This window comes from Theobroma cacao, chromosome 7 (genome assembly GCF_053813885.1).
Source record: "Theobroma cacao isolate CCN51 chromosome 7, ASM5381388v1, whole genome shotgun sequence".
Taxonomy (NCBI): domain Eukaryota; kingdom Viridiplantae; phylum Streptophyta; class Magnoliopsida; order Malvales; family Malvaceae; genus Theobroma; species Theobroma cacao.
Window position 1 is genome coordinate 8,721,383 of NC_142645.1, and position 21,504 is coordinate 8,742,886.

Here is a 21,504-nt window from a genome sequence, read left to right on the forward strand (position 1 = left end):
ATTTGAAATTTAAATTTGTGTTGAAAGGGTGACTTGAACCTTTGCCCTAATGAAAAATGAGTTAAACTTTAACCAAGTCTACCACCCATCCATTCTGATTTTAAAAGGCAGCGTTTGGTGCTTATGCAGCAATTTAGAAGAACTGTCAAAACTACGCCATTTTGACGCTAGAAACCCTAAGTATAAAAACATATTCTCCTCTCCCTTCATTTTCTTCTTTCCTTTTCTCTCTCTACCCGCAGCCACCCTCTGACTTCTCTCTAAACTCTTCCCTCCGCCGACCGCTTTCTCCTCCTCTCTCACCTTCCCCTCCACCGATGGCTTAAAGCTCGATCACCCAAAACCCTAAATATCTCTTCCTTCCACCAGCAATCCCTCCCTTCATTTGCTTCTTTCCTTTTCTCTCTCTACCCGCAACCACCCTCTAAGTTTGGAACACACAGCAATGTAGCAACATCTGAGTCTACATGTGGCCCTATGCCCTTAAACGTTACTAGTCTCGCAATTGCATTGGAAGAGAAAGTAGAAAATTTTTCAGAAAACTTGAGTAAGATACGTGATGAATTACGTGGAGAAATAAGTGAAGAAATTAAAAATGCAATGGCGGAAAGCATGAGTGAGTTTATGGCACGTATGGAAAGCATGATCATGACTAATGCACTTTCAAAACAAGGAAATGCGAGACCTTCAAGCTAGCATCTGCACAAGTAAGATCACATTTCATGATATGATGTCAATGTTTCACTGCTACATTGAGATACTTTTTAGTATAGCTGTTTAATAACAATTTTAGCTTTATAATCATATGTGTTTAACTTTTCTTAGATGTTGTGTGTTTGGGTAATTTTGAATTATATGAGTTTCACTTTGAATTTCAGTTTTTAATATTTGTTTCTTTTATATAATATGAAATTCAAATGTCGATGTGAATGGATATTTTATTAGCGAAATAGAAATTTGTTTTTTTTTGTAAAACAATTTTTGGTAATTTTTTGGGAAATTGATAATCTAATAAAATAATTTCCGTTGGAAAAGCATTTTCAACAGAAAATTCCATTGCAAATGCTTTTTTGAATATAAAACAATTCCGTTGGAAATTATTTCCAACGGAATTTTCGTTGGAAATTTCCAACGGAAATCTTGTCGAGTTCCCTGCAATAAGCTCATTTTTCCAACGAAAATTTTCAGTAGAATTTTCCGTTGGAAATTTTCAACGGATTTTCAATAGAAAGTATTACCTACGAGGCTTTTTTCTACCCGCAACCACCCTCTAAGTTTGGAACACACAGCAATGTAGCAACATCTGAGTCTACATGTGGCCCTATGCCCTTAAACGTTACTAGTCTCGCAATTGCATTGGAAGAGAAAGTAGAAAATTTTTCAGAAAACTTGAGTAAGATACGTGATGAATTACGTGGAGAAATAAGTGAAGAAATTAAAAATGCAATGGCGGAAAGCATGAGTGAGTTTATGGCACGTATGGAAAGCATGATCATGACTAATGCACTTTCAAAACAAGGAAATGCGAGACCTTCAAGCTAGCATCTGCACAAGTAAGATCACATTTCATGATATGATGTCAATGTTTCACTGCTACATTGAGATACTTTTTAGTATAGCTGTTTAATAACAATTTTAGCTTTATAATCATATGTGTTTAACTTTTCTTAGATGTTGTGTGTTTGGGTAATTTTGAATTATATGAGTTTCACTTTGAATTTCAGTTTTTAATATTTGTTTCTTTTATATAATATGAAATTCAAATGTCGATGTGAATGGATATTTTATTAGCGAAATAGAAATTTGTTTTTTTTTGTAAAACAATTTTTGGTAATTTTTTGGGAAATTGATAATCTAATAAAATAATTTCCGTTGGAAAAGCATTTTCAACAGAAAATTCCATTGCAAATGCTTTTTTGAATATAAAACAATTCCGTTGGAAATTATTTCCAACGGAATTTTCGTTGGAAATTTCCAACGGAAATCTTGTCGAGTTCCCTGCAATAAGCTCATTTTTCCAACGGAAATTTTCAGTAGAATTTTCCGTTGGAAATTTTCAACGGATTTTCAATAGAAAGTATTACCTACGAGGCTTTTTTTTATGAAATTTTCAACGGAATTTTATCTTTTTTCAACAAAAAATTTTGTTGGAAAATGCTGATTTTTTTGTAGTGCTCATTTATTGGTTGTTTTCCAACTTGGCTCACCAACTTGACCCAACTAAGATTTTTGGACTTGGGATTCAATGAATTACAAGGCCAACTTCCAAGCTCAATTTCAAGACTTAAGAACCTTCAGTATTTTGACATGGCCTCAAACAATTTGAGCGGTGTAGTAAAGCTAGACACATTTCTAGAGCTTAAAAATTTAGAGTTCTTGCGTTTATCCAACAATAAGTTGTCAGTGTTGTCCAAAACTAGTCCCAACGCCTCTCCTCCAAGACTTATCAAATTAAGACTGGTTTCACGCAATCTAACAAGTTTTCCCGACTTTCTTCGGAACCAAGAAGGACTTCAGATTCTAGACCTTTCCTTCAACCACCTTCATGGTCTTATACCCAAGTGGCTGTGGGAAATGAGCAAGAAGACTTTGTTGCTTATAAACCTTTCGCATAACTCTCTAACGAGCTTTGAGGAGCCTCCGTTGATTCTTCCTTGCACTAATCTAATCCGGTTAAACATCGGCAACAACATGCTCCGAGGTTCACTTCCAATTCCGCCATTATCCACAGTTATATATTTAGTCTCCAACAATTCACTAGAAGGGGAAATTTCACCACTGTTATGCAACGTTAGTTTTCTTCAAGTTCTTGATGTGTCTTACAATAATTTGAGTGGCATGATCCCCCAATGTTTCACCAACTTCAGAAAATCTTTGGCGATATTGGATTTGTATGCCAACAACTTCTCTGGACCAATCCCTCGAATATGGAGAAGTGGAAACAAATTGCATTTGATCAACTTGGGCCGTAACAAGTTTTATGGACAAGTTCCAAGATCAATTGCAAGGTGTACATTGCTACAATACCTTGATCTTGGAGACAATCAAATCCAAGACACTTTCCCTTCTTGGTTGGGAGTTCTTCAGAACTTGAGGGTTCTCATATTACGTTCTAATGGATTTCATGGTACAATAGGAGCTCCAAGATCTGATTCTGTGTTTCCTGAGTTACATATTATTGATCTCTCGAGTAATATGTTTACTGGTTTGTTGCCTTCAAAGTACTTTAAAATATGGAATGCTATGAGAAATCTCAGTGCAGAGTCCTTGACATACATGCATTTCATTAGCACTGTGTTTGCTGTCGAGTACAACTACAAATATAGAATGGTGTACAATTACTCGATGACATTGACCAACAAAGGTGTAAGGACGAAGTTTACCCAAGTCTCAGAAGTGTTCACTGTTATTGATTTTTCATGTAACAGATTCCAAGGAGAAATTCCAGACTCAATCGGGAATCTAAAAGGGCTTCAAGTGCTCAATCTCTCCAATAACCTTCTCGTCGGTCAAATCCCACTAGTCATAGGATCCTTATCAAAACTCGAAGCATTGGATCTTTCTTGCAACAAGTTGGTGGGAAGAATTCCTTGGCAACTAAAGCAGCTCAATATCCTTGCAGTCTTCAACGTGTCCCACAACCATCTGACGGGGCCTATACCACAAGGTGGGCAATTTAATACCTTTGAGAGTAGTTCATTTCATGGGAATTTGGGATTGTGTGGAAATTTATTGTCGACAAAATGTGAAGATTCTGAGGCCTCATCACCTTCGTCATCAACCTCGGAAGAACATGAAGACTTGGTACCAATTTCCCATTTTGGTTGGAAAGTAGTGTTGATGGGCTATGGCTTCGTCATGGTGATTGGAGTGATCATAAGCCAGATCACAATCAAAAGAAAACCCCATTGGTTCATAAAGATTTTTGGAGTGAAGCAATGGAAAAGGCCTATCAAAAGCTTAGCAAGGTGGTAAAAAAATAATTGGCAACATGCCTTAAGCTGTCAGAGGTGAAATTAGCTTTACTCTTTTGGAAAATCTCTGCTAAAAGTAGTAATGATTTTTTTTTATTAGAAGAAGGAGGATTTTCGAATCTTACTTTTTAAATAAAAATGTAAATGTGCAAGTTATTTAATCAAATGTTTAAATATTATTAATCATGAAATTAGTATCCGGGATATTTAACATGTTTTATGGAAGTACAAGTATCATTTCAATATACTCTTAGCTGCCTAGCTATATATAAAGAAATTGAACAAAATATTGTACTATATACTAAAATTAAAAAGATTGGAATTATTCCCATAATATTGCTAACTTCTTTTCCTTCAATTTTTTAATTTATTATGTAAATTAAATTTTTATCTTTCTAATTGCCTTCTCTACTTATTTACTTCTCATTTTTTAAAACACTTTAAGCTTAACTTTTTATTTATTACTTATTTGATTTCTTTTTTTATCTTAAAGTTAAAATTTTAACTCAATGTCTTGACCTTAGAAGCCAACTGAAAACATGTCATGCATCATTTATCAATTCATTATTTCTCTTTTAGAGATGTTTTCTTTTTTTTTTTCTTTTTGAAATTAATCATTTATTACTGTTCATAGTCCTAAATTAAGACAGTTTAGTGGCTTATTAAGTACAAAAAGAACATGAAAGAGAAAACAAACCCATAGTATCTAAAGAATCTAGACTTGAGATGTCTCTTATGGTAAATTACAACTAGCTAACGATGTTGTTTGAATGTGGACAATCACTTAAGTCTCAACAAGCTAGAATCTCAATTTTCTCATCAACACAATATATCCTATGGTAGATAGTTAATAGCATAGTGTTCCATCACCACTCAATTTAAAGAGAGTATCACTCTCATACAACTTTATCTCTACTTCACACTAACATTTCAGCTTAGAGATTTTCAATTCCATCCAAATATATCACCCCTCACCAACTTAATCAAATTGAATTGCTCAAAAGTCCTCCTCCATTCGAATTCTGAATTGCAACCTCTGAGTCAATCAAAAGACCATGTTCAAGCATCTACAAGAATTAAGTATGTATATTGCATCATCATATCTACAAGAATTGTCTTGTATATTTCATCATCATATCAACCCCTCACTACTGTTCGACCTATCAAACACCGCTAACCACCACTATATACATTAAAAACTCCACCTACAACCATGACTTCTGCAGTTTTGCCCACTCATTACCACTATTTAATTAATTACGATAATTACCATGCACTAAGTAAATTAATCTAACACTTATAGCAACTCAGTAGCTCTTTGAACAACCTCCTTTGCGAGCATGTCAGCATCACTATTAGCATCTTGTAAAACATAGGTTATCTTCCATTATCTTACTATGTGTTGCAAATTTTCCATATCCACTAACCATTTTCTTATTCTCCAAAGAACTTCTTTGGAGTTGTTCGTCCACCTAATTGCAATTTTCGAGTCACAAATTAATGAAAATTCATTGAAAAGGATGTTTTATTGTTTGCCATCGGCACCAAATTTGATGAAAATTTTTGGCTTCGTTGACGTGCAGAGGCCTAGCATTCAATTGCTTTTGGTAAGTAGTCTGCAATCCAATGAACAAAGTAAGAACAGGAGCCTTCCAAGCCCAAGTCTTGGAAAGGGGTATTACTTGAGCTGATGAGCTTCCAATTCTTCGCCCATTGGCCCTTAACTCATGTTTTTCAATCAGAAATCTATTCAATATGGAAAACAGTAGCAGCACTTGGTTGAATTTTCAGGGAACAATGAAAAGGGACGACAATGACCACCTTAAATTCATGAAGACATAGCTATGCTTGGGGTAGGGGAGGGGGGAAAGAGGTCTTAATTCAATCCTAAAGCTGACCTAAATGCAGCACACACACAAACACTTTGAGGCAATTGACTGGACAACTTCTCAGTTCTTAATGCAACAATTTTATAAGCAATTTTAAATATTTGATGCATTTGCATTACAATTATAAACAAAAGAAATCACTAGGTTAACATAAGCACTTATGTATATATATAGATGTCAATTATTTAAATGCATTCATGGAAATTTAAAATTTGTATTATTAAATAGACACTTTTTAGATATTGAGATATTTGGTTATATAGAGATTTTTTTATGTTGTTGTGTGGAAAATGTCTTATATCCATGAGGGCATAAAACAATTTACGTGTTCATCCGGATGTTTTTTCCGTTAACATGTAAATTATTTTATAAATATTTTCTCTTCCAAACAATGAACTCATGATATGAAAAAAGAAAAGAAGAAAATTTCTTCATACCAAACAAAGCCTTAAGGCAAATGGGCTGGGTTTTGATTGAATTGGAGAAATCAAAAAAAAAAAAAAGAAAAATCCCAGAATTTGGGATAATATTATCCAAAAATGTATGAACGTGCCAAGTAATGCAATTCCAATCAAAAGTCAAACCGGTCAAACCTGGAGTCTCCGCGTCCACGTAACTCTCATAATCCACGTTTACCGTCTTCATTCGCCCGACCTCGTGTCCTTTTATACAAACGCTGAACTTTCGTCTTAAAAACCAAGCCTTACCACAACAGCTTCCCCTCATAATTCACCGTCTCCCCCACGGTTCCTTCAGTTTCCGGTGTGTACGGTTAGTCTTCGTTTCATTCTTAGATCTTTCTTAGCTTCCTATGGTAATTGGATTGTCTTTTCTTTTTTCTTTTCCTGGTAAAGATATGATATTGCTGATGGATTTGATATAGTGTTTCTGTTATTGAGGTTGCTTAACTATTGTGTTTTAACCTCTTCATCATATCATGTTGTTATGCGCCTTTCCATTTAGGAATTTATCCCAAGTCAATTGCACGTTGTTTGTGATTCATTGCTTAATGTGTTAGAAGTACAAACTCGAGTGGTTTATTTGCTATGTCTATATAGAGTTCTATCGGGTTTGTTGATTTATTTATATCTATGAATGGTTTGTGCAGGTTGCGGTGGTTTAGTATCTGAGTTGCCTGAAACAAAATGGATGGTGGGTTTAGAGTGCTTCATCTTGTGAGACCGTTTCTTTCGTTTCTGCCTGAAGTGCAGAGTGCTGACAGGAAAGTTCCCTTTAGAGAGAAGGTCATATACACTGTGATCTCTCTTTTCATTTTCTTAGTTTGTAGCCAGCTCCCTCTGTATGGGATACATTCTGCAACTGGTGCAGATCCATTCTATTGGCTGCGTGTTATTCTTGCTTCTAATCGTGGGACTGTTATGGAGCTTGGAATCACTCCCATTTTGACATCTGGAATGATAATGCAACTCCTTGCCAGTTCGAAGATCATTGAAGTGGACAACAATGTTCGTGAAGATCGTGCCCTGTTGTAAGTATCTTTTCAGCATAAATTTTGTTTTGATTTATAGTCAGTGACTGAAGATTGATTACTTTTCTATTGCAAGCTTTCTTTTTCTCAATATTGGATGGTTTCATGAGTTCCATTAGAGTTTTAGTTTATATGTTTCTATTGATTATAGCTTTATCTTTTCAAAAAAATTGATTATAGCTTTAGAAGTGATGCTTTTGGTGTGCATTGTGTGCATTAATCATGCATGCATACACCTTTCTTTATTGCCAGGCAATAAAGGGGCTTGTTTATTTTTTTTAAGCTGCAACTGCTTCTTTGGTTTCCACGATGTATATTGTATATGACGAATCCTTTTCTTTTTCCAGAAATGGTGCACAAAAGTTGTTGGGCATCTTGATAGCCATTGGCGAAGCAGTTGTCTATGTTCTCTCAGGGATGTATGGTAGTGTCGGCCAGCTTGGAGTGGGAAATGCCATTCTCATCATCCTTCAGCTTTGCTTTGCTAGTATCATTGTTATATGTCTGGATGAACTTCTTCAGAAAGGATATGGTCTGGGCTCTGGAATTTCCCTTTTCATAGCAACCAATATCTGGTGAGTTTTTGTAGCTTTTTATTTTTATTTTTCTTTGCTTTCTGGATCTATTGCATAAGTGTGATAAGGATTCTTATTGTCTCACAATTACCCTGCAGCTGAGTGTGATTACATGATGTAAACGTAGGTAGCTTACAATTGCTAGCACTGAAAATAGATTTGGTTTATTTGCAGTGAAAGCATAATCTGGAAGGCATTAAGCCCCACAACCATCAACAGCGGCAGAGGTGCTGAATTTGAAGGATCTGTTATTGCTATGTTCCATATGCTTTTAACTCGAGAAAACAAGATTCGTGCTCTCCGAGAAGCCTTTTATCGGCAGAATCTTCCAAATGTGACAAATCTGCTTGCTACAGTCTTGGTTTTCCTGATTGTTATCTACTTCCAAGGTTTCCGAGTGGTTTTGCCTGTGAGGTCAAAGAATGCCCGTGGGCAGCAGGGCTCATATCCTATCAAGCTGTTCTACACCTCTAACATGCCCATCATTCTACATTCTGCTCTGGTTTCCAACCTCTACATGATCTCTCAGGTACTGGAGTTTACTTGTATTGTACACATATGGTTGTCTATGTCTGTTGATTTGTTATATAATTCATCTAATCATTTGTCCCTCTGCAGTGGCTGTACCGGTGGTACAGTGGAAACTTTTTTGTGAATCTCTTGGGCCAGTGGAAGGAATCTGAATATGGAAATGGTCAATCTGTTCCTGTGGGTGGCCTTGCATATTATGTCACTGCTCCATCAAGGTGATTATAACCTTTCCTGTTTCCAACAAATATTTTTCCAGCATGGTCTCTAATGCTGGCGCTTTGGTTGGTTGAATCAATAACTGTCATTTGGAATGTGATTGTATCCTTCTTTATCTACCCATGCTGACACTTCTGGCTATGTTATCTTGCAGCTTAGCTGACATGGCAACCCATCCTTTTCATGCACTGTTCTATCTTGTGTTTATATTGTCAGCCTGTGCATTATTCTCAAAAGCTTGGATTGAAGTTTCAGGATCATCTGCTAGAGATGTTGCCAAGCAGCTCAGGGTATGTCATCTGTCCATATTTAGGTTGACTTTGTTTTTGTGAACTTGCTTGCGTTTTTACTTCCTATTGTGTAGGTTTTGGTTGACCCATGAGCTTCATAATTTCAAAACTAGGAGTATTTTGCACTTAATTGTGTGGTTACATGAATTTTAATTTGGGAAAAAAAATTAAGATTGCTGTAATTTTAATAATTATATTCTGAATATCCTTTAAATTACATAATTGGTAGTTGTTTGTGGGATTTATGTGATAGATATCCAATGCTAGGTGGACTCAGGTTCAAGTTTTGGAAGTGGATACTTGCCCACATAGGTTCATTCAATTTTTACCAGTTTTTACTTGAGCTTCAAAGGTTATACCTCATAGCAAAGTTGACTTCAAAGTGTCTGGGATGAGTACATTAGGAAAATGAAGAGTCATTGGCATAGCTGAAATTGTTCATTGATTGAATTTCAATTATGAGCTAAATGTCTGCTTGGGATTGGACTTGAGCTACCTTAATTTTGGCACTATAGATGGAGCTGATAAATGTCTGCATATATGCTACCTCAATTTTTGTATATCATCAGCTGAACAGTTAGCAATTGGTAAACCATTTTTGTTTTGCTGTTATGCAGGAACAACAAATGGTAATGCCCGGCCACCGTGAGGCAAGCTTACAGAAAGAGTTGAACCGTTACATACCCACTGCAGCTGCATTCGGAGGCATGTGCATTGGTGCACTTACAGTATTGGCAGATTGTATGGGAGCAATTGGGTCGGGAACTGGCATTCTTCTTGCAGTCACAATCATTTATCAATACTTTGAGATTTTTGAGAAGGAGAAGGCCGGTGAGCTTGGCTTCTTTGGATTCTGAGACTTGGGGTTTGACTCGAGGGATGGTTGTGCTTACAAGCCTCCAACAATTTCGGGTGAGCTGAGAGATGTATTTAAGGCCGCCCTTTGATACCAAAGGTTAGAGTTTTAGGTAGTTCAATATGTTTTCTTAACTCATATACTTTTAGGAAGGATTGTTATGCGTAGAGGGTTCTTACAATCTGTTTGATGAATATGGAAGGAAGGGAATATATGAAGAGATGAGGTTTCGAAACCCAAAATCTCCATTGTTTTTCTTTTTCCATATTCATCATTCTAAATTTGACTTTCTGGATCTATTGAAATTTTCAATTTAATCCAAGGTTGGTTTTCGGATCTATTGAATCCGAGTTTCTTAACTGAAATTGAGAATTACAAGCATCAACAAAAGGAAAGAAGAAAGAGGATACCATCATTAAATTTCAACAGGCAAAACAAAATCAAACAACTCAATTTGCAGGATATATTGCCACTGGATTCCATGTCATAGTGGCTGCACATTTAAGTGGCAACAAAGAAAGTAGAAAAAAAAAAAAGCTGGGAAAACTCTAATAAGCTTAATTGTTGTCTCATTAATATCAGGCCTATATTTGTTGAGAGAGGGCATATTGTCCTTTAAAAGTGTTGCGTGAATCTTAAAAGTTTTCGGAAAGATAGGGTAGGAGATTGTAGCCTAGAGTTGATAGATCCAGGCCAATCAATAAGGGAATATTACTAGTATTATAATATCAACTTTGAATGAAATTTCTGGGTTCAGGCTTCTGCACAACATTATACAGCATTCAGAAGAACAATAATGTTATTCACTAACTCTTGGATCAACTGTCTTAATTTTCTCCTTTTTTTGGGTTCAATGCACTATGTTCTGACCAGGTCCTAATTCTGCTTTCCTCGGTCTCTGCTGTTATAGACCATCGTATATTCTAGATGAGTGCTAAGCGAGACTTTATTGGTAAAGAAAAACTATGTCCTGTTAATAAGTCGAAGCAAATAGCCTAGGAAATCAACGAAGTAAGATAATCCCCACAGTCACACTTGCATCTAAAATGTTTGCTTTCAAGATTTTCCATAATAGAAGTGAAGAAAAATAAAGAAAAAAAAAGCCAGCAAAAAGCAGGAATTATAGTGGCATATAACAACCTCCATACCCACAACGTGTCATAATTAGAAGCAATGGGCTATCAGGAGATGATATCATCAAAATTACATGCACAAGCCAAGACAATATGATATCATCAAAATTACATGCACAAGACAAGACAATCAAGGTAGCTTCACTTGCGTATCAGGGTACCTTTAACTCCTCTAAGTTTCTCATAACAATTAAATTTTGCCAATAATTGGATATAGACATTGTAGTACTTTGAAAAAAAAGGGCAATACTAGAGGCATTTAATATGTCGCAATCATTTCAAATTTCCAATTATAGAGCCACTTCCTTAGGGAAACAACAGAAGAAGTTTTTCCAAACAAAACTAACAGTGAACAAGCTATCTACTCACTTGACAATAGAATAAAGGCTTCACTAAGCTAATTTCACATGCTAGAACAAATAAATACTGGGACACAAGGCAACAGCAAGATCCTCACTAGTAGAAGAAATAATATACACGTCATGAACTACTGATTGACTATTATTTTGCCACCAAGGCAAAATGTTCAGAAAGAAAGAGAAAAGAGGCTTGATTGTAAGTTAGAGGATCCACGTATCATTTGCAAGTATGATGACTTAAAGAAAATAGAAAATTTGCCAATCTAATGTATCATCTCATCTTAAAAATGAAAGATCTGTTTCAATCTAGAGAAATGAGGTTGATAAATCAATATAACCTTCCACTATGCTAAAAAGTGTATCAAGTATACAAAATACATGCTGTATAGAAATTGCTCTTCACAAAAAGTGGTTGGAGGCAGAAAAAATTATCATAGAGTAAAGCGCTCCTTACATTGGGGAAAGCCGTCCGAGAAAATAAACAGCTCTGCTAACCTCCATGTTGGTTGGTAGGAAACTTTCGAAACGGGTGAAGAATGATGCGTTTATATCAAAACAAAAAAAAATGTAACAAACCAATCTATCTGCTTAATGGCTCTAACTGAACTTCCATTAGTCCGGAATTCTGTGAACCTTTTTGTGTCAGAGCCCTGTTAGGGCTTAAAAGATCCACAGAATCTTCTTCTTCTTCAACGTTACCCAAGACCCAGTTGCCCCTTCCTATTAGTCTGTTCCTCCTCCGCTGTCTTTCACGATACTCCAAATAAATGATCATCAATGCACCTATCATGAACCATATAATCAAAGCCCAGCTAAGTCCATGAACATTTTCCCCCCCATATCTTTCTCCTAAATGCTTCATTCCACTGTAAAGTGCTGCGATTCCTACAACAATAGCACCTCTGCCAACAATTACATGGAAATACTCCCAAAGAAGCCTCTTTGAGGAAGCCTCCTCCCCATTAGCAGGTTTCTCAGGCCTGAGAAATGCATTTACTGGTTGCACACAGGCCAAAAATATGGCAGCAATCCCAAATTTAACATGTAACGAGCTGACATAGAAACCTCGAAGTTCAACAACCGCAAAAAGAAGGGCAAGTAGGACAATTGCTAATCCTGAATACTGTAGGTAAACGTGAATTTGGTACCATCCATCACCTTTTACATGTTTTAAATATCTAGCTGCCAATATTCCACCAGGAAGCAAAATACCCCAAGCGAGGAACATCATATATCCATGTACAGTTAAGACTGGTCGTAGATCTTGCTCAGCCTCTGAAGAACCACGCATAAGCAGCACCCGCACAGGCCTTTGACTTGTGACAGAATGCATATTTCTTTCACTAAGATGTTCATCAGTCCACTTGGCACCCATTGCCCATATTACTCTAAGAGGAGTTGTTGGATCAACAATGTTCTTGCACTCTGGTCCATTATTATGACTGCATGATGGCTTCAAGGGACGTGTGAATTCCAAAGTAATGATGCCATTTTCTGACCTGCACCTCACATGAGTCAAATTCTCATTCGTTGGATGCACATTCGAGGCATCTTTTCCATCAATCCAATATGTATTTACACGCCCTTTTCCAATATTGTCAATCCAGCCCACATAAGCATAGCTATTGACCATCCCACTACCAAAACCTATTGCAAGATAGCCACTCTTCTTTACACCACGGGCAGCAATAGATATCAAATCCTCAGACAATGTCCAAAAGAAAGTAACTTGTTGATCATCTAAAAACACACTGCTATTATACATATCAGATAGACCACCATCAACAACTTGAACTCTCCACCCCATCTTCTGCTGGTACAAAGACTGATAATACACTTGATCTGGGGTATTCCTATCAGGAGCCCAAACCAATTCAAAAGGGCTTGCTAAAACTCCTTCTGCTTCTGGCCCTCCAGCATAAATAGTCTCAGTTGCATTCCTTGATGTCGCATTCCCACCTAGAGAATCTGAAGTAATATATAATGCAACATCATGCCCTGCCTGTACTGAAAACTTCACCGGCACCCCTCTTTCCACTCTCAGCACAGGAGCTTCCTTCTTATTAATATACAAAACCTTAGTCGGATTTGGCGGATTCGGATAATGCAATGCCTCCCATGCTGTAACAATGAGTGGAACATTTGCATCAGCAATAATCAAATCTTGATCCTCCTTATCATCAGCATCCAATGGCCCTAAACAATCATCAACCTTCTCTGAGACATTAAGCACCAAATGTCCATAGGTAACCTTCCTCGGACCCCCATGATTTTGGGGCAAATAATTAGGCCGAATACTATCTGGTGGTTTCATCAACCCTAATGCCCAAATAACCGTCATCTCCTCTGTAGGATTCACAGGCAAATCGTATTTCTCATCAGGCGATTTCAACGGTTTCCTAAACCTAACAAAAGAAACCCCATCTCTCCTATGTCCATAAATCAACCTAGTATTATTTACCAACATGTCATTCTCTGAGTTCTCATATACTACATCAGGACAAACACCTATTGCTAAGCCATCCGTAGCATTCAACATGCATTCACTATATGTCGTAATGTAAAAATCATCAACAAACGGCCTGCCTTCCTCGGTGAAACCCGCCACTGCGACGTCAGCTCCCGACATTAGCTCCGTCGTCCTATTCGGATTCGCCCATCCAAAAGCCATGTAATTCATCATCCCCGTCGCCGCTTCTAACCCGATCTCGATCCAATTTTCCTCCACATTCAAACTCCACCTAACCCTATACTTATCCGACAAGCTCTTGCAGTTATCCAACATTGTGTGTACCCGAACCGGTTCTGAATCCGACCCGTTGAGGGGGAGGGTGACGTGGCCGAAGTCTGAGTTGGTTATGCGGTCCCAGACGGAGAGAACGTTGATCTGGTTCCAAGTGAGATTGGAGAGTAATTGGAGCGAAAATGACGCGTTTTTGTAAGTTGTTTGGTTGAGACGGTGATCGGAGATGGGGAACCCACGGGTGAGGTTAGAGAAATCGAGGGAGACGGCGCCCCAGAAAACGACGTCGGCTGACCCGGATAACATGTCGAATCGGGTGACTTGAAAAGAGCAGTCGTCGAGAATTTTGAGATGGCCTCGGAGTTGGTGCTGGACCATCGTGAAGTTCGATTCGAACTCGATTAGGGAGCTCGTATTGGAGCATTTCCGACCCGAATCCGCATTGGAAAAGAAGAGGAAATTGGTTAGTAAGAGTAGGATTGGAAGGCAAGATTCCGAATTGTACATTCGGATCGGATCGCAGGTAACTAGAGGATCTAACTTGGGTGAAAAGGGATATAAATATTTAAAAGAAAAGGAAGGAGCGAGTTAGGTGATGGTGGTGGTGACTCGATGGAGAGCGAGTGGGCTCGTCATCTTATCGGAGGTTTTTTTGTTTGTTTTATTTTTTTCTGGTTTTTTTTTTTTTTTTGAAGGGGAGGGGTTGGAACTGTGGCAGAGAGAAGACGAGGGGGACGATGGGCAGTGACTGAGGGGCAGGTTCGTCATTTAAGTAAATATTTTGTCCAAAGTTCCTATGCCTGCCTTTGAAACCTTCACGTCAGCGTATGATATATAATATAGATGTCCAAATTTTTTTTTAAAATTAGATAACTAATCATTTATATTTTATGAAAGTGGTGAATTTAATTTTATGTACTAATTTATAAAAATTAAATTTATTTATTTTTTAAAATTGATAATATATCTGTTAAATTTTTTATTATTTATGTTAATATAACATTTGATTGTATTAATATGATTTTTTTTATTAATGTTACATTGAATTTAATGATATGATAATAATAAAGTGATATTTTTTGAATGATATAATTAAGTATTTACGTAAAATTTATCAATATGGATATAAAATTATTTAATTTGAATTAATAATTTTAAACAAAATTGAAAAAGAAATATATTAAAAAATAAATTTATGGATTAAAGAAAAAAATTATTTGAAATAGAGGAAATTGAATATTTATGTTTAATAATTTAAAATAATGAAAAAAAATTATAAAATAAATAAAAAAATCACAGGACTAAATTTATATCACAATAATAAAAAATATTTTATTAATATAAATAATAAAAATTTTAATATTATTAAATCCAATACTTTATGGAAGTGTAGTATTAATTTCATAATTTAACTTTTTTTTCTATTGGAGTTAGCAAACAAAATTAAAGGAATTTTCACCCCATCCAGTACGGTTCGTTCAATTTCCATTGCGTACGGTTAGTCTTCGTTTCATTACAAGATCTTTCATTTCCCAATACATAATTTTCATTTTATTTTAAATCTTTTTCTTAGCTTCAGATGGTAATTGAATCGTCTTTTCTTCTTTTTTCTTTTTTTGGTAGAGGTCTGATTTTGCTGATGAATTTGATTAGGAATGCAAGTTTTTTTTTTTCTGAATTTTTCGTTTTGCTATATTTTTCGTTGAAAATTTGAATAATCTTTGCTAAATTTAAGGCTAAATTGTTCTTAGCAGGTGGGATTTTAATGAAGTATAGGAGTTTAGATCGCCTTTCGATGATAGAGTTTACGTTATTGAGGTTCCTTACAGCTGCGAAAACAGTTTGTATTTCTCAAATAAAATTATGTTAAGGGTTTCAGATGTATTTGGATCATTCTCTTTTTTGCTTCCAAATAGGAGTAAACTTTGCTAGAGACTGGAGTGTTGACCTCTTGATCATATCACGTTATTATGCTCCTTTCCATTTAGGAATGTCCACAATGTTGTTCGCTTTTAACTAATACATGCTTTACAATTTCTTTAAACTTTTTCATGGTTGCCCTTGCCCTTTTAAGACGATTTTTAAAAGGCTGTTTTAAGGTCTGGAAACTATTCGATCGTCTGGGGGTTTCAAGTCCTTCACTCAAATTTTGGATAATCAAGACGAGTTTCAATTCTTTTCCCCTTTCGTTATACAATTTGGATGTAAAATATTTTCTCTCTTTTCAACTCCCATTGTTAATGAGATGTATAGAATTCCTATTCTAGCTTTTCGAAAGTTGGGCACGGTATAAACTGGCAGGGGGCTAATTGGCCAAACTTGTAAATTATCCCGCATCAATTTCATGTTTTTCGTGATTCATTCCTTAAAAATGTTCGAAGTAAAACTCCAATGTGGAACAGTTTCTGTGTGGAGTATGGGGTGTATTTGCTATGTCTATGTAGAGGTCTATCTTGTTTATTGATTTGTTTATACCTATGAATGGTTCGTGCAGGTTGCAGTAGTTTAGTTTCTGAGATGGATGAAACAAAATGGAGGTGGGTTTAGAGTGCTTCATCTTGCGAGCCCATTTCTTTGGTTTCTACCTGAAGTTCAGAGTGCTGACAGGAAAGTTCCCTTCAGAGAGAAGGTCGTATACGCTGTGATCTCTCTTTTCATTTTCTTAGTTTGTAGCCAACTCCCACTGTAGGGCATACATTCTACAACTGGTGCAGATCCATTCTATTGGATGCATCTTATTTTTGCATCTAATCGTGGGACTGTTATGGAGCTTGGAATCACTCCCATTGTGACATCTGGATTAGTGATGCAACTCCTTGCTGGTTCAAAGATTATTGAAGTGGACAACAATGTTTGTGAAGATATTGCCCTGTTGTAAGTATCTTTTTAGGGTAAATTTTGTTTTGATTTCTTGCATTATTCAAGTAATTATAGTCAGAGACTGAAGATTAATTACTTTTTTATTGCAAGTTTCTGTTTTTCAATATTGGATGGTATTATGAGTTCCATTAGAGTTTTAGTTTTATGGTTTTTAGTGATTATAGCTTTAGAAGTGATGCTTTTGGTGTGCATTATGTGCAGTAATTATGCATGTTTACACATTTCTTTATTGCTAGGCAATAGAGTGGCTTGTATATTTTTTTAAGCTGCAACTGCTTCTTTGGTTTCCATAATGTATATTGTATATAGGGTGAATCATTTTTTTTTTTTTCTAAAATGGTGCACAAAAGTTGTTAGGCATCTTGATCGCCATTGGCGAAGCAGTTGCCTCTGTTCTCTCAGGGATGCACAGCATTGTCAGCCAGCTTGGAGTAGGAAATGCCATGCTTATCATCCTTCAGCTTTGCTTTGCTGGTATCATTGTTATGTGTCTGGATGAACTTCTTCAGAAAGGATATGGTCTGGCTCTGGAATTTCCCTTTTCATAGCAACCAATATCTGGTTAGTTTTTGTAGCTTTTTATTTTTATTTTTCTCTGCTTTTTGGATCTATTGCATAAGTGTATAAGGATTCTTATTGTCTCACGATTACCTTGTAGCTGAGTGTGATTCCATGATGTAAACTTTGGTAGATTACAATTGCTAGCACTGAAAATAGATTTGGTTTATTTGCAGTGAAAACACAATCTGGAAGGCATTTAACCCCACAACTGTCAACAGCAACAGAGGTGCTGAATTTGAAGGATCTGTTATTGCTTTATTCCATATGCTTTTTACTTGAGAAAACAAGATTTGTGGTCTCCAAGAAGCCTTTTATGGGCAGAATCTTCCAAAGGTGACAAATCTGCTTGCTACAGTCTTGGTTTTCCTGATTGTTTTCTACTTCCAAGGTTTCCGTGTGGTTTTGCCTGTGAGGTCAAAGAATGTCCGTGGGCAGCAGGGCTCATATCCTATCAAGCTGTTCTACACTTCTAACATGCACATCATTCTCCATTCTGCTCTTGTTTCCAACCTCTACATGATTTCTCAGGTACTGGAGTTTACTTGTATTGTACACATATGGTTATCTATATCTGTTGGTTTGTTATATAATTTATCTAATCACTTGTCCCTTTGCAGTTGCTGTACAGGAGGTACGGTGGAAACATTTTTGTGAATCTCTTGGGCCAGTGGGAGGAATCTGAATATTCAAATGGTCAATCCATTCTTGTTGTGGCCTTGCATATTACATCACTGCTCCATCAAGGTGGTTATAACCTTTCCTATTTCAAACAAATATTTTTCCAGCATGGTCTCTAATGCCAGCGCTTTTGTTGGTTGAATCAATAACTTTTTCATTTGGAATGTGTTTGTCTTTTTCCTTATCAACCTATGCTGACACTTCTGGCTATGTTATCTTGCAGCTTAGATATGGCGGCCCATCCTTTTCATGCACTGTTCTATCTTGTGTTTATGCTGTCTGCCTGTGCATTGTTCTCTAAAACTTGGATTGAAGTTTTGGGGTCATCTGCTAGAGATGTTGACAAGCAGCTCAGGGTATGTCATCTTCTACACAAGTCCATCTTTAGGTTTACTTTGTTTCTGTGAACTTGCTTTTGTATTTTTACTTCCTATTGTGTCAGTTTAGGTTTACCCATGAGCTTCCAAATTTAAAAACTTACGGTGTTTTGTATTTAAATTATGTGGTTACATGAGTTTTTAATTTGGGAAAAGTATATTAAGATTGCTATAATTTTAATAATTTAATTATCATCATATTCTGAAAAACCTTTACATTACATAATCGGTAGTTGTTTGGAGGATTTATTTAAGTCCGTAGCAAGCATGGTTGTTAATGTTATATGATAGATATCTAATGCTAGGTGGACTCAGGTTCAAGTTTTGGAAGTGAATACTTGCCCACATAGGTGCATTCAATTTTTTATTAGTTTTTACTGAAGCTTCAAAGGTTATACCTCATAGCAAAGTTGACTTCAAAGTGTCTGGGATGAGTACATTAGGAAAGTGGAGTCAGTGACATAGCTGAAATTGTTCTTTCATTGTATTTCAGTTATGAGCTAAATGCCTGCTTGGGATTGGACTTGAGCTACCTTAATTTTGGCACTATAGATGGAGCTGATATTAGAGCACCCGTTGTTGTCATTGTGTGTATTTGTCTTCTGTTCAAAGTGCCAATCCAACTTTTTATGAATACATTTACAGTCTAGCAGAGAGTGATTCATAAATTATATGGTATGGTGCACAAGCTTACATGCTGAGATAGTATCTAAACTTACCCCTCTAGATGGTAACTATGCACCTGAAAGAAGCTAACACATTCATTACCTGTCAACAAGTGACTTGTTTTTTCTAGCCAGCCTGGAACTGTTGATTCCACTGACTACTGATCCTACCTTGTAGATGCCTTTCTAGGAAATTATTATTTATTGATTATGTGTTCAACCACTATATGATGAATTGAGAGGATGAAATGAGTAAGCTATTTTTGTATATCATCAGCTGAACGGTACCAGGCGTTGGTTAGCAATTGGTAAACTATTTTTGATTTAGCTGTTACGCAGGAACAACAAATGGTAATGCCCGGCAGAGCTGAGCCGTTACGTACCCACTGTAGCTGCATTGGGAGGCATGTGCATTGGTGCAGTTACAGTATTGGCAGATTGATTGCATGGGAGAATATATGCATAGAGGGTTCTCACAATCTGTTTGATGAAAATGAAAGGAAGAGAATATATGCAGGGACGAGCGTTTGAAGCCCAAAATCTCCATTGTTTTCTTTTTCCCATATCCATCATTGTAAATTTGATCTTATGAAAAAGGCTGCCATCATATCAAATTTCAACAGGCAAAACAAAGTCAAACAGCTCTCAAATTGCCATTGGATTCCATGTCATTAGTGGCTGCACATTTAAGTGGCAACAGAGAAAGCAGAAAAAGAAAAGGCTGGGGAAATCTAAAAATATCTGAATCATTAAATCAGGCCTTTGTTAGTCTGGAGGGCATATTGTTCTTCAAAACTGTTGCTTGAGTCTTGAAAGCCTTCTCAAAAGTAGCCTAGAGTTGACAGATCCCGGCCAGTGAATATGGGAATATTGCTAGTATTATAATATCAACTTTGAATGAAATTTCTGGCTTCAGCTTTCTGCACAACCATTTATACATCTTTCAGAACAACAATAATGTTAGTCACTTGCTCTTGTGCACAACTGTCTTCATGATCTCTTCTTCTTTTGGTTTTTTGGGGTTCAATGCACTATGTCAATTATATAATGTTTTAACCCTAAATTGCATGAGAATCATGCATATATAGAAGATAAATAAAATTTGATAAATCCAAACATTTTAAGGTTTAAAAGAAAAAAAAAACTAAAGAATAATTTTATTGTTCAGTATATATATTAGAAAATTTTAACGACTAGGAGAATTTTATTAAATCATCGATCTTAACCCTCATCGAAAAGGTTATAATCGATAAAATCAAAATTTGGCCATTAATTCTTCATTTACAAGTTGTATAATTTTTTTAAAAAATAAGTATATAAATTTAGCCAGAGAAATTATTAGTCTTTTATTTTGTTTTTTTTTTATAAAAAAAAATCAAAGAATAAGAAAAATCAGTCACAATCATGTAGGGGCAAAATTATGTTAACCCCATGTGTTTTGCATCTCTATGATTGTGTATGTTCAACATTTTCATACCGTGAGTGGCGCCAAAATGGCCCATTTTATTTTATTTTTAAGACAAATTCCATTATTTCGGCTGCAACATCTCTTTTTCCTAATAATCCAGAAGAAAAATTAAATAAATTAATTATATTCTCCATCATTGTTTTCAGCCTCTTTTCCATAGTTTTTTTAATTTTTCTCTATTTTTGCTTCTATTATTCTTGTTGCACATAAAGAGGTTATTAGTCATAAAAATGTCCACTCTTGTTAGGGAGATATTGGAATTTCAAAATTTTCTATAACGTTATATCCATGTACATTATTTCCTTTTTATATACAAAAAAGAAAAGTTAGATATTAAATTAAGACAAGTCAAAATTTTACACCACAAAAAAATTTATGGAAAATAAAATTGACAAAATACTCCAAATTATAAAGGTAGATTGTGATAAAGTATGTAACAAAAAATTATTTTATTTTCAAATGGTAGGGCTTCACAATTTACTTAACTCTTAATAAGCCATATGAGTGCAAGACTAAGAGCTTGTTTGGTCTGACTTTTTTCTAATTTAAAAATTATTATAAAATTTTTATGAAAAATAATAATTTTTAAAATTAAGTTAAAGTTGTTTGGTAAATTTTTTTTTATAAGTTTTTTTTATAAGTTATAATTTTTGTTAAAATTATCATAGAAGGTATTTTTTTTTAGAGGGTAATATTGTAATTATTTTTAATAAATGAAGATATTTTTGGAACAAAAATAAAATTTTTTTTATATTTTTAAAAGAAGAGAAGAAAAAGCTGTTTCTTGAAGCTTTTTTTTAAGCTCTTTTTTCAAAAATTT

The 21,504-nt window shown here is 35.6% G+C and overlaps 2 protein-coding genes and 2 pseudogenes across 4 annotated transcripts; 3 read left to right on the forward strand and 1 right to left on the reverse strand.

Moving 5' to 3' along the window:
* Positions 1 to 2,307: 2,307 nt before the first annotated feature.
* Positions 2,308 to 3,975, forward strand: LOC18594329 (receptor like protein 27 pseudogene; annotated as a pseudogene).
* Positions 3,976 to 6,462: 2,487 nt separating this feature from the next.
* Positions 6,463 to 10,185, forward strand: LOC18594328 (uncharacterized). Of its 2 annotated transcripts, none has more exons than XM_018124877.2 (7): positions 6,463 to 6,625; positions 6,972 to 7,352; positions 7,700 to 7,927; positions 8,102 to 8,456; positions 8,546 to 8,673; positions 8,829 to 8,964; positions 9,582 to 10,185. In XM_018124877.2, exons 2-7 carry the CDS (start codon positions 7,009 to 7,011, stop codon positions 9,819 to 9,821), a joined length of 1,431 nt encoding a protein of 476 aa, XP_017980366.2. In that variant the 5' UTR covers positions 6,463 to 6,625; positions 6,972 to 7,008; the 3' UTR covers positions 9,822 to 10,185. The 2 variants fall into 2 exon arrangements, with proteins under 2 accessions (XP_017980366.2, XP_007021907.3); XM_007021845.3 differs by having other exon boundaries at positions 6,465 to 6,634.
* A 1,447-nt stretch (positions 10,186 to 11,632) lies between these two features.
* On the reverse strand, positions 11,633 to 14,837 carry LOC18594327 (DOMON domain-containing protein / dopamine beta-monooxygenase N-terminal domain-containing protein). The gene has a single exon (XM_018124844.2). It carries the CDS (start codon positions 14,560 to 14,562, stop codon positions 11,893 to 11,895), a length of 2,670 nt encoding a protein of 889 aa, XP_017980333.2. The 5' UTR covers positions 14,563 to 14,837; the 3' UTR covers positions 11,633 to 11,892.
* Positions 14,838 to 16,819: 1,982 nt separating this feature from the next.
* Positions 16,820 to 20,144, forward strand: LOC18594326 (uncharacterized; annotated as a pseudogene). The gene is made up of 6 exons (XR_016027641.1): positions 16,820 to 16,929; positions 17,270 to 17,496; positions 17,670 to 18,024; positions 18,114 to 18,240; positions 18,398 to 18,530; positions 19,556 to 20,144. The product of XR_016027641.1 is annotated as an uncharacterized LOC18594326 (transcript).
* Positions 20,145 to 21,504: the final 1,360 nt, after the last annotated feature.

Excerpts from the sequence above, each read along its gene's own strand:
- LOC18594327 (XM_018124844.2), bottom strand. The coding sequence starts at position 14,562 with ATGTACAATTCGGAATCTTGCCTTCCAATCCTACTCTTACTAACCAAT.
- LOC18594328 (XM_018124877.2), top strand. The coding sequence starts at position 7,009 with ATGGATGGTGGGTTTAGAGTGCTTCATCTTGTGAGACCGTTTCTTTCG. Across the intron at positions 7,928-8,101 it reads TTCATAGCAACCAATATCTG|TGAAAGCATAATCTGGAAGG; the intron begins GTGAGTTTTTGT and ends GTTTATTTGCAG. Across the intron at positions 8,674-8,828 it reads TATGTCACTGCTCCATCAAG|CTTAGCTGACATGGCAACCC; the intron begins GTGATTATAACC and ends GTTATCTTGCAG.